Raw genomic sequence first — 12,661 nt, forward strand, 5'->3', positions numbered from 1 at the left:
ACGCCTGCAGGGAGGCCCGGGACAAGGAGCGCGGTGCATGTGGGAGCCCCACATCGTCCAGTGGAGGACGTGTGCAGGAGTGGGGAGGAAGGAGGCCAGAGGACAGGTATCAAAGGGCTTTGAACCAAACCAAGGACTCTGCCGTTGAACGTGACAGGAAGCACTGACACACTGGGTCTGTGTCCTGTAACCATTTTATGAAGCACACTGTAAATATGCTTTCACCCTGACATCGCCCTGTGAAGAGAGTTCAGTTCTTTGGTCCCAGTAACACTGTGCTGCTTCAGGCTCATCAGACACAGGCTCTCTGGCGCCCCCGCCCCTTGTCACACATTGCTGTCTGCCTTGGATACTCTCACTCCATCCTCAGAAAATTATTTCCTTTCTCAAGAGTTAGTTCATGTCTCACCTCTGCTACCTGCAACTGCCCATCTTTGTCCCTTAAAGCGTCCCTTGATTCCCTGACCTCCTTGAAAGTAGGAACTAAGTGTTTTTCATGCCTTTATCCCTGAAACCTAGCACAGTGCCGGCTACTCACTGTGACTAAGTCTCAGTATGTGTTGAATGAGCAAATGAGTGAATGGAATTAATAGTAAACGAAAGTACTTTATTAAAATTTTTAAGACATAGTGAACATCCTGATACTTGGCAGTCTTAGTCCCTTGCGGTCTCTGTAACAAATTCGGTGGCTTATAAACCAGATATGTAGTGTTCACAGTTCTGAAGTAGTGCTGGTGAAGACACCAGCAAATGTGGTGTCTGATGAGGGCCTGCCTCCCCATTCCTAGATCACCGTTTGTGTCTTCACTTTATGTCCTCATGTAGTAGAAGGGGGAGGGGTCTCTCTGGGGTCTCTTTTATAAGGGTGCTAATCCCATTCATGAGGGCTCCACCCTCGTGGCCTCCCAAAGGCCCCACCTCCAAACACCAACACATTGGGGATGGAGTTTCAACATGAATTTTAGGGAGATGCAAACATTCAGTCAATAGCACTTACTAAAAAAATCAGCTCTTACTTTAAGACATTCAGTGGGATCACAGTCCTTGCAGCCTTATTAAAGGGGAGGCTGATGGACTTCCCGTTGCCTCCCTGCGTCGCAGATCCTCACTAAGGACTCGGTCACCATCAGTGTGGACGGCGTGGTCTATTACCGTGTGCAGAACGCTACTCTGGCCGTGGCAAACATCACCAACGCTGACTCAGCAACCCGTCTCTTGGCACAAACGACCCTGAGGAACGTCCTGGGCACCAAGAACCTTTCCCAGATCCTCTCTGACAGGGAGGAAATCGCACACAACATGCAGGTGAGGCGGGCACCGCTGGCGCAGCTCAACTGCAGGTTTGGGAAGAGGAGTACAGGGCCTATGGGCATTTGACAACTTTTCATTAAGTCAACTTGGAGAATCACTGGCCTTTTTTTCTTCATAGAAAACTCTCCCCAAGCTTGATGGAGGGGGATTTTTTTCATATAAGTAGGTTATAGGTTAATAACACTCCAATGCGTGCATTGTTTTTAAATTCCCTCCAGTATAAATTTTTTTCCCCAAAGTTAGTGTTAGCCTTTTTCTTTTAGCATAATAGTTCAGAGGCTATTCTGCAAGACAGGGCAGGTATGGCTGGAGCCACGTTCTGTGCGAGTCCTATGACTTTGTTTGTAACTCCTGCACTTTCCAATCTTGCCTTCATAACAGATGATGAATCAAATCTGACTTGGTCAAAAAAAATCAGGTACCATCACCTGAACTGTTACTGTTTGTGCAGATTTCTTTGGTCTCTTGTGATGCCCCAACAACCGTATGAAATGGAATAGTGTGATTTCACTCCTCCCGTTGTAAAGGGAGGAGGTTGAAGCACAAAGAAGTAGCCTGGCTCGCACAGTCCCATTAGCTCAGGAGTTCTCTGGCCACCTGTTTTAATAAGTGCAGTTTTATTAGAATGCAGCCACACCCATTGATTGGTATATTATTTTCCATGGCCACTTTTAATCTGCACAGCAGAGTTAGTTGCAACAGACACTGAAAATCAGTAACCACTGTCTACCCCTTTAGGGCTTCCCAGGCGGCACTCGTGGTAAGGAACCCGCCTGCCGTGCAGGAGCCGTAGAGACGCAGGTTCAGTTCCTGGGTCAGGAAGGTCCCTGGAGGAGGGCATGACAACCCACTCCAGTGTTCTTGCTTGGAGAATCCTATGGACAGAGGAGCCTGGAGGACTACAGTCCATTGGGTCGCAAAGATCTGGACACGAATGAAGCGACTTAGCAGCAGCAGAAGGAATTTAGCTCTTTTAGAAAACGTTTGCCAACCCACATTAGCTTATTAGTAGCAGAATCAAGAAAACTTCCCAGTAATCCAGCCTCCCACTTCAGCCTGCATGCCGCCGTGGCTGACTCTCTCCGCAGCCCTCCACCAGCGCCTCACCCACTCCAGATCCCAGTGAACACAGCTGCCTTAGGCTCCTGAGCGAGGACTGAACATTTTCAACCTGCCTTCTGTCTTCCTAACAGTGTACCCTGGATGATGCCACTGATGACTGGGGAATAAAGGTGGAGCGCGTGGAAATTAAGGACGTGAAGCTGCCAGTGCAGTTGCAGAGAGCCATGGCTGCAGAGGCAGAGGCGTCCCGGGAGGCCCGAGCCAAGGTACCTTTGTGTTTTTTGTGTGGTTTGTTTTTCCTGTTGAGGCTTCCTTTTTAAACATACAATGTAAACATGCTGGTTGTAAAAAATCCAAATAGTCCCAAAGTAGCAAAGATGAAAGCTCTCCTCATCACTTTAAATCATATCCCCTCCCATCAGAGGCCACTACTCTTAGCAACTCAGTGTATATGTTGATACCCCCAGATTTTCATTGGGGTTTATTGACTAGGCTGTCAGTCTGCTGGCCTGTTTTACAGAAGTAGGGTCACAGCACATACTGTCCTTCACCTTGCTTTCTTACAAACCGCACCTCCTAGGAATTCCAGTACATAGATAGCTGCCTGGCTCTGTTAGAACTGCGTACGCCCTGCGTTATTCTCCCAGCCCTCTGTTAAGGACACACCAACAGTCTGACTTCAGAGTGAACGGCTGTCCCATCCCTTCCTTATTTTTGTCTCTTTCTTCCTTTTCCCAAGTTGTTCTTCCTTCTTACAGTTTCCATCTTCCTTTCTCTGCTCTTTTTTTTCCCACTTATTTTTCCTTGATGTCTGATTTTTTTCCCCTTTTTGTCTTTTTTTTAAATCATCATCCCTGACTGTGTCTTAACCCTGCATGGGTGTGTGACATCCATGGGAGGTGCTGAGGGAATATTTGTGAATCTGGAAAAGAAGATATGTTCAAATGAGTTCATAGGGATGTCTTACCAAACCCAAGGGTAGGAAGTAGAGTCAAGCCTCACCAGAATCAAAGCCAGAGACCAGAAGGCAGCCTCAGGGGAGGCAGGCATTCCACATCCTGGGCCTCGCCTCGCTGCAGACAGCTGGAGGGGAGAAGGTCTGGTTCTCAAGTGCGTGTGTCTCCCGGCCGAATGCTGTGGGAAGCAGACCAGCCCCCACCCCAGATTCACTTCAGAGTGACCCAGCTTTGATCAAAGATCTTAAAAAGGTCCCACACCCCCTCACCTGTGAATAGATGGAGGAAGAGGGACAGTCTTCATAGGAGCAGTTGCTGTGGACGTGACAGATCTCCCAAGATACCAGTAGCGAACCAATTTGTTGTTGTTAGAAAACAGTAGCAGCTGGTGATAACTGGCTAACCACAGAACCCTGCCCTTCTGTTAGGATGCCCTGTAAGCTACAGATGCTGCTGCTGCTAAGTCACTTCAGTCATGTCTGACTCTGTGTGACCCCATAGACCGCAGCCCACCAGGCTCCCCTGTCCCTGGGATTCTCCAGGCAAGGACACTGGAGTGGGTTGCCATTTCTTTCTCCATTGCATGAAAGTGAAAAGTGAAAGTGAAGTCGCTCAGTCCTGTCCGACTCTTAGTGACCCCGTGGACTGCAGTCTACTAGGCTCCTCCATCCATGGGATTCTCCAGGCAAGAGTACTGGAGTGAGTTGCCATTGCCTTCTCCAAAGCCACAGATGGGTCACTCTAATTTTTTAGCCAGCACCAAATAGATTCATTTGACACACTGCATCCAGAATGTTTCACTAACCAGAACTTTTAGATTTTCCTAACGTGTTAATTGGGCTTCTCAGGTGACTCAGTGGTAAAGAATCCACCTGCCAAGCAGGAGACTCATGTTTGATCCCTGGGTCAGGAAGATCTTCTTGAGAAGGAAATGGCGACCCACTCCAGTGCTCTTGCCTGGAAAAGCCCATGGACAGAGGAGCCTGGTGGGCTGCTGTCCGTGGGGTCGCAGAGTGGACTCGACTGAGCGACTGAACAACAGTGGGTTGACTGGCGCTTCCGACACTGCAGGGCCCTCAAGTATTTTCTCTCCAAACCATGATATTTTATTTAGAAGATTTAATTGTATTTATGAGAATGATATTAACTATGCCTCACTATAATTTAGTTATTTTGAAAATGAGGGATCCCTTTTACCTAGAATCTGTCATTAACCAAAAGCCCCGTTCCCAAACCACGTTGAATAATAGAATTTATCATACATAGACGATATAGAATATTGGCGCCCCAAGGGTCCTTAGAGATTATCTTCTGAAGGTGACAAATGCTGCCTGTCCCCCTCCAGCTCCCATGCCCGTCGTTGACCACAGCGCTGCTTTCCACTGAGCTTGGGCTTGACCTGAGAATGCTGCTGAAGCACTCTAGGTGTGCGTGCGGGCGAGCTAAGTCGATTCAGTAATACCTGACTCTTCGCCACCCTATGGGCTATAGCCTGCCATACTCCTCTGTCCATGGGATTTTTCAGGCAAGAACACTAGAGTGGGCTGCCATTTCCTCCTGCAGGGGATTTTCCCAGCCCAGGGATCAAACCCATGTCTCTCGTGTCCCCTGCACTGGCAGGCAGGCTCTCCCTCCAGCGCCAGCTGGGAAGCCCTGATGCACACTCGGTAACCACCCACAGCTGCTTGAAATTGGCCCTGAGAACGAAATGCATTTGCCATTCCCACTATTTTGACAAAAATATCAAACCCCAAAAAAGTGATGTGATCTCAAAATCACACAGTTGATTAGTGACTGTGGAAATTAAGATTTCTTGTGCTCCTCACTGCCTTCTTTCCAGGAAGGACTGAGCCTCCTTTGCAAACATTCCACCAGTTAGGAAAGAGCTCCTGACTTCGCTTTATAAGAAAAAATAAAGTCACTTAGGATTCTGAATTACTGGGCTCTCACTGGATCTGGCTGTCTTTAAGGTTGGGGTTCGGAGAAGGCAGTGGCACCCCACTCCAGTACTCTTGCCTGGAAAATCCCATGGATGGAGGAGCCTGGTGGGCTGCCGTCTATGGGGTCACACAGAGTTGGACACGACTGAAGCGACTTAGCAGTAGCAGTAAGGGTGGGGTTAACACACAGAATCTCAAGGAGTCTTAATTCTTCCATAGAGTCCAGTTATCCTACAACAACCACAAGGCCCAGTATTCAAGTTCTCAGAGAAATAGGGGTCACTGTTTCTTAAATAAATTGCAAAGGAAAAGGTTGTAAGAGTCTATCGACTAAGAGACTTCAGAGAAAAATTCCTCAAGTTAATTAGCCTGAAATGCAAACTCATGTCACAAGCAGATGCCACTCTAAACATTCACTGTAATGGGTTTAAACAAGAAAGAAAGAAAAGATCCAAGTGTGGGGGAGGGGGAGGTCTCGGTGTCGAGAACACGCACTGGTACGACAGCTCTGGAGCGTCTGGCCACGTGGATCTGAGCGGAATGCATGCTTGTTTCCCAGAAGACGTGTGCTGGAGTGTTCACAGCAGCACTTTGTAGTACCCCTGACTAGAGATTATCCAGACATCCGCTGCTAGCTGAATGAATAATGGTTGAGATGAAGGCTTCCTACACTGCAAAGAAAATGAGCACATTAAGTGCTCACAAGCGTCATTTGAGAGAAAAGTTACAAGAGGACAGATTCTCCTGAACTGTTATGTTAGCGGGACCTCTTTTAAGGTTTTCAGACCGTGACTGGAAATGTAATATCTTTTGTGCTTGCAGATTCTCCCTTTTTCCTTTGTCACGATTCTCAGAAAAGTGCCTGGCATGGGCTTTGGGCTTGCACCTCTGGACCTAGTTGTGTGATAACTGAGCGGGTGGAGTACAGGACGCAGGTGGCCTTTCCAGCCCTTCCCTCAGAGCAGCCCCCTGGGCCGCAGGAGGAGACAGCAGGACCCTTCCACAGGCCTGAACTCACCAGCTTTGACACTGCTGCTGCTGCTGCTGCTAAGTCGCTTCAGTCGTGTCCGACTCTGTGTGACCCCATAGATGGCAGCCCACCAGCCTCCCCTGTCCCTGGGATTCTCCAGGCAGGAACACTGGAGTGGGTTGCCATTTCCTTCTCCAATGCATGAAAGTGAAAAGTGAAAGGGAAGTCGCTCAGTCGTGTCTGACTCTTAGCTACCCCGTGGACTGCAGCCCACCAGGCTCCTCCGTCCATGGGATTTTCCAGGCAAGAGTACTGGACTGGGGTGCCATTGCCTTCTCCAAGCTTTGACACGATGCTCTGTGAATAGGAAGTGTCGATTGACGGGGCTCCGGGCTTCTGGCAGAAACTGCGAGTGCCTGGTTTCTAAGACCCTGCCCACAGCACCCGCTTGGCTTGTATTAGACACGGCTAGGGTATTGTGTTCACATCTTTGGCAGCTCACTCAGACCAGCTTTTCTAGTAACAAAATGTGTGCCCAGCTGGGTGGGTCTGGCTTCCCAGCCAAGAGATGGTGTGCTGATTGGTAGTGGGAGCTGAGCTATCTTTGCAGTTGATCTGTGTCCAGACAGGGGGAAAAAAAAAGCGCCTTATTGGACATCTGAGCTGACGGGAAAAATCAGAGCCTGCTGTGCCCGTGGCAGGGTCAGCTTGTGTGTTCTGTCCAGGCCTTGCCTGGGAGACAGTTCCCAGAGTTCTTCTCAGTGTGGCTGGCACTGGTCCCTTCCCACACACTTAGGGGGACATAATGCTTTAAAATGCTGATAAATTCCAGTTTTTATCCTCTAATCTGGTCCCTTCTTCCAGTAAGGCTCCTCTGTCTCACCTAATGCACAGCACAGAACCCAGACACAGCCTGTGCCCCTCGAGTCCCGCCCAGTCCGCCCCACACTGTTGAATCTCAACAGCCCATTTCCTTCTCCGCCCACACCACTGGTGACTGACACCAGGTCGCTCCGAAAGCTCTCCTCTGTCTCTTCTCATACTGATGCTCTAACATCTGGTGGAGGCTTTTCTCTAACTCTGAGGCTTCCCATCACCTTCAGGATAAAGACGAACACCTGGGTCCCTGCTGCCCTTCCCGCCCTCCTGTTCACCCCTCTCCCCGTCCTGTTCAGCCCCCCCAGTTCACCCCCCACCTCCCCCTCCTCGTTCACCCCCACCTCCCCCTCCTGCTCACCCCCCTCCCTATTCACCCCCTCCCCCCTCCCCCACTCACAGTTCACTCCCCCTCTGCCCTGTTCGCCCCCACCTCCCCCTCCTCCTCACAGTGCTCACCTGCTTATAGTTTCCTGGAACACTAGGTTTTTTTATACCACAGTACCTTTTCCCATGTTCTGCCTGAAATAGTCTTTCTCACCTTAGTCCAAACAGCAAGGCCTCCATCCTCTATTGTTCCGCTTCATCGAGGGCATAACCCCACCACTTCACCTTTGGCAAAAACTGCTTTCCTCTTCCTGCCAGCTCTGGGCCTTGTACCTGCCTCAGTCAGCATTTGTCACGTTGGAATGAAATGATCTGCTTCCAAGTCCATCTGCCCTGCTTGGCCAGGAGCTGAAGGACGTGGAGGAGTCCCTCCTCTACCCTAGCCCCTTTATAGGTCTTGACACCCGGGAGGCCCCAAAGCTTACTGTGTAACTGAATGAAATTATACTGGTCGTAAGACCATTGCTTTCAATTCTCATATTCACAGAAGTATTGAAAACCTCCAGCTGTAAGTTGTAGATTTACCAGCCTAATAGTTTTTTAGGATCTGTGCAATAGTGTTTGCAGTCTTATTTCCCCTAAGAAATTCCCTGTGGATGTCATAATTGTTATACGTTGAATAAATACTCATACTTATGCAGTTGCATTGAAATAAAAATTTAGCATAAGAAGAAAAAAAAAAACCATTAATATTTTGAGATTCCTGTGAGAACAACCTAACTATACTTTTAAGAGGGTTATGGTATCTTTACACCTGTCCTCCTAGGATTAGGACTTAGGAATAGCTGCCTTGATTTGGCTTCTGAATCTTTTAAGAATTAGGGCATAGGTGGATCCAAAAATTAGGTCTTGTCACTTGCCCTTGCTATATAATTAGCCTCTGTTTATACACTTCAACACATAATAGACCTCTGTCTTCCTTACAATGGTCCCATGAGGTCGGTGCTTTCCCATTTTAAGAATAAGAAACTGAGGCTCAGAATGTTAAATAACCTTTCTGAGGACATTCAGCTAGGAAGGGTTAGGTTTGCAATTTGAGCTCAAGACCACCTAAACTCTTGGAGAAGGCAATGGCAACCCACTCCAGTACTCTTGGAGTCGGACATGACTAAGCAACTTCACTTTCACTTTTCACTTTCATGCATTGGAGAAGGAAATGGCAATCCACTCCAGTGTTCTCGCCTGGAGAATCCCAGGGACGGTGGAGCCTGGTGGGCTGCCGTCTATGGGGTCGCACAGAGTCGGACACGACTGAAGCGACTTAGCAGCAGCAGCAGCAGCAGCCACCTAAACTCTAAAACCCCTGCCCTCCCCACCTCTCCAAAAGCCTTCAAGCTTTGCTCACATAACCCCTCAAAGAATTCAGAAAATCTGTGTGTCCCATCTCACATTTTAAATAGACATGTACATTTTTTCATTTTGAATGTGGATATTTGCCAAACATATAAGTCCTGGCATGTTTTAAATATTGACATTTTGAGGTAAAACTGTTAACATCATTCATTTTAAATGCTTTCTTTGAAATTTAGGTAACAATGATTCCATTCTCTATTTTATAGAATGATGAGAAAATAAGCTCTTTTAATAGTTAGGAATTTTCATTTTTCGTTTTTCTCCTTGAATTTATATTTTCATTTCACATCCCTACAGAGTCCTTTCCTAATATATTTTGTTATGAATTATTTCATCACCCTTCTGAAACACATCTAGTATATAAGTTAACTTCGCAGTACTACAACCAAGGGTCTCAATGAGATGAATGAAGAATGAGTCTGTGTCTTGTCGACGGCTCTTACTTATCGCTAGAATAGGCAAGAGTCGGCATCAGTTCTCTTATTTTTCGTTTCTACAAGTATGAGAAGTAAGAAATCTTATTTATATAAATAAGTAGATGGAAATGGAAGGGGTTTTTTTAAATACTTTTATACAGTACTTAGCACTCCCTCTGAATTTATGTGCTGAAAAGTCCTATGACTTTTTTGATCTTTCATGAAAAACATTTTTAATTATCTATCAGCTTGCAGTACAATAAGGTCCTCTTCCCTTTCTTTGAAATCAAAGAATTGAAAATCTATCTGACTTGCAAAAGGCTTTGTATCCAGTCATTTGGGTCATTCACTTTCTCAACTCCTACACAGAATTCTGAATTTTCCCTTTGTTTGACGCCCTGGAAATGGGAGAAAGACAATAAATAGTAAAAGAGGATGTCTTTTTTTTCAATTCTTATTGGAGTATAGTTGCTTCATAATGTTCGTTTCTCCTGTGCCGCAAAGTGAATCAGTGATACGTATGCATCCATCCCCTGTTTTTTGGATTTTCTTCCCATATAGGTCACCAGAGCCTTGAGTAGAGTCCCCTGTGCTACAGTCAGTTCCCATTGGTTATCCATTAGATCCATAGCATTGCATATAAATCGGTTTGCATCCCCCGGTCCATCCCCCCTCCTGTAAAGACGGTGTCTTGACCTCCGGCACACACTCAGGCACATCAGTTACAGGGAGAAGATCACAGAAACTGAGTATCTGGAAGCTGTTTTCCTGGGAACTGTTCTGGCCGACTCCCTGGAAATGTGTGGCTGGAGCCAGACGTGCCCTAGTTTGAAGGCTGCAGCTTGACAACCAGCGTTTCCTCTGGTTTAATCTCTTCTTTCCGCTGCTCCGTAGGTCATTGCGGCTGAGGGAGAAATGAACGCGTCCAGGGCTCTGAAAGAGGCCTCCATGGTCATCACCGAGTCTCCCGCTGCCCTCCAGCTGCGGTACCTGCAGACGCTGACCACCATTGCTGCTGAGAAAAACTCGACCATCATCTTCCCTCTGCCCATAGACATGCTGCAGGCTATCATGGGGCCAAAACAGTGAGCCGCGGGGGCGGCAGAGCTGAGACGGGCCCAAACCAGCCCTCAGCCGGGAGGTGGAGGGGTGCACGCTGGGCCTTTCTCCCTCCCTCCCCTGTTCCATAGGTTGAGTGTGATATTCTTACAACGAGTAGTGATCCTAGCAACAGATGAAGGTTGTTAGCTTGTAAATACGACATGAGAGAGAGAGAGGTGATTAATGTAAGATAACCTTACTCTAAAATATTTAAAAGTTCATGTGTTTAGATTGCTCCATGATAGGTGAAGTCCATCTTCTTTCAGATTTCATCGAGTCGTTCTGCACCCTCCATCAGCCTCCAGGCCAGAAGCAAGAAGATAGAGTATCTCTGCAAGACAAACATTTTGCAGAGAATAGTGACCTTGGGCTACAAGCAGCTTCTCTGGGCCACGCGTGCCTTACTTCCGGGGAATCTTAATTAAGGAAATTTTCCTAACATTCATCTACTTTCTAAACTCAGAGCAGGTTGCAAACTATTCCTTACTTGAGAGGAGACATGTTCTTGCCAGTGCCTGTCAGCACTGGAGGTCAAGATCGAGGGAGATGATCACCCAGATTCTTGAGGGCCTTAAACCCACTGCTTTAGGGATCTGTTCAGAACAACGCGGGTTGTTGTTTTTAACGTCATTGAGCCCCTTTATGAGTAAATGATTCCTCTCTCTTTCAAACCAGCTAAATACTTACCACAGAGGTGCTTTTTTCTCACTTTTGCCTATTCTCATATGTCAGATTCTAAATATTTGAATTTTTAAAATAAAATTTTCTCTAAGTCCTATAAATAGTTGTTTATACACCAATTTGAATGGCTTAAGGACTAATACTTGATAAAATATATCTTTAGAAAACTATATTTTACTGTCTGCATGTTAACAACTCTTGGACGCTGTGAGCTATCTTGGTTACCGTTCATTAAGTAACAGAAGGAATTCATAGTCAGGCACACAGTATCCAAGGAGCTTGGAAAAACAGTCAGACTTGGCATATCTGTAGAGATATGGCTCTTTTTGATTTGCCTGGTCACCTTTCTGTCATATATGTTGATGCTGAAGGAGGAACTGGTCAGCACTTCTGAACCGCTGTAATTTGAGGAAGCATCTTCCGTTTCACAAATGCCTGTGAAGCCAGGCACCTGGTATTCTTCCTGTTGGTTTCTGGAAAGCCGGCTAGTGCATTGGTACCGCTTCCTCTTGGAAGCTGTGAGGTCACTTTTAAAAATTTAAAAATAGCAGTGTCCTCACCCAGGGCCGCCCCTCGTATCTGTCCTCAGCGGGTCACTTGTCAGTCTTCCTGAGCCCCTCCCCAGCAGCCCATTTCCAAGTTTACTTTACGAAGCCTTGGGCCACCGAGGATCCGGGTCCTGGCTGAGCTCAGTAGATGTATATGGAGCATTTTGACTTGGAACTCAAGCTGCATTTCTATTTTCAATTTTAAAATTGAAATGATTTTCTCTATTTTGCGAGGTGGCTCACCCCTGACTACTAAGGACCAGGAGACAACCGCATATCCTGGCTAAAAGTCTCTTCTCAGACTTTAAGGTTCAGTGCTTTCTGTTCCTTGAGTCTGTTTCCAGACACCAGACAGTCTTCGCTCTTCTTCCTCGTGGGTTGTGGGTTGAAGTTAAGTCGCCTGGGAGAGAGGAGCCGTAGAAGGAGCTGCAGGATGACAGCGGGCAGTGTTAGTGCGAGGGCTTTTCCAGGCGGCCCCCTTAGTGCGAGGGCTTTTCCGGGCGGCCCCCTCTGCAATGCTGTGCATAATAAAGTGTGAGCTCATACTGATTTTCTGGGATGAGAATCTGTTTCTGCCTGCATGTGGTGTGTGTGGATTTCGTTTTTCAGAAGTGGCACATGTGTTTCTCCAGGCCTGGACTGGCTGCTTTGGCTGCTGCACACTCTTCCTGGGCCAGAGGAAGAGGGGAGGCCACGGCCTTCTGCCGTCTGTCGTGTCTTACTCCCTCTGGTGTCCACGCAGCTTCCCTGAGGAGTTTGAGATCCACGAATCCTTGGCTGGTCTGATTTCCCAAACAGGACAGGGTCTCACTTCTTCCTGTCACCCAGCTAACTCACTGGCATAAACCCTACTTATAAAGAGGAATAAATGATATAAAACCAATGGGGGGCATTGTAAAAACCTATACCAAAGAGTTAAGAATGGATGTTTTTGGAAGACATCACATAGAAGCTTTCACTTTTTCTATATTTTAATGTTTTACGATAATCACAAATCTATCAGAAAAAGCAAATAGGATATTTCCGTTTGGAAAGCTTTAAAATAAAGAGAAAAAACAAC

General features: G+C 47.0%; 1 protein-coding gene across 1 annotated transcript in view; it reads left to right on the forward strand.

Annotated features, from left to right (window-relative positions):
• Positions 1-12,151, forward strand: part of STOM (stomatin) — a 33,639-nt gene extending 21,488 nt beyond the window's left edge. The window contains exons 5-7 of the mRNA XM_010848411.1: positions 1,102-1,305; positions 2,505-2,639; positions 10,166-12,151. Of these exons, the coding sequence (XP_010846713.1) occupies positions 1,102-1,305; positions 2,505-2,639; positions 10,166-10,360 (534 nt within the window). The 3' untranslated portion in view covers positions 10,361-12,151. The remainder of the gene's footprint in view (positions 1-1,101; positions 1,306-2,504; positions 2,640-10,165) is intronic.
• The last annotated feature ends 510 nt before the right edge of the window (positions 12,152-12,661 follow it).

Source organism: Bison bison, unplaced genomic scaffold, assembly GCF_000754665.1.
Source record: "Bison bison bison isolate TAMUID 2011002044 unplaced genomic scaffold, Bison_UMD1.0 scf7180017864266, whole genome shotgun sequence".
NCBI classification, from domain to species: Eukaryota; Metazoa; Chordata; class Mammalia; order Artiodactyla; family Bovidae; genus Bison; species Bison bison.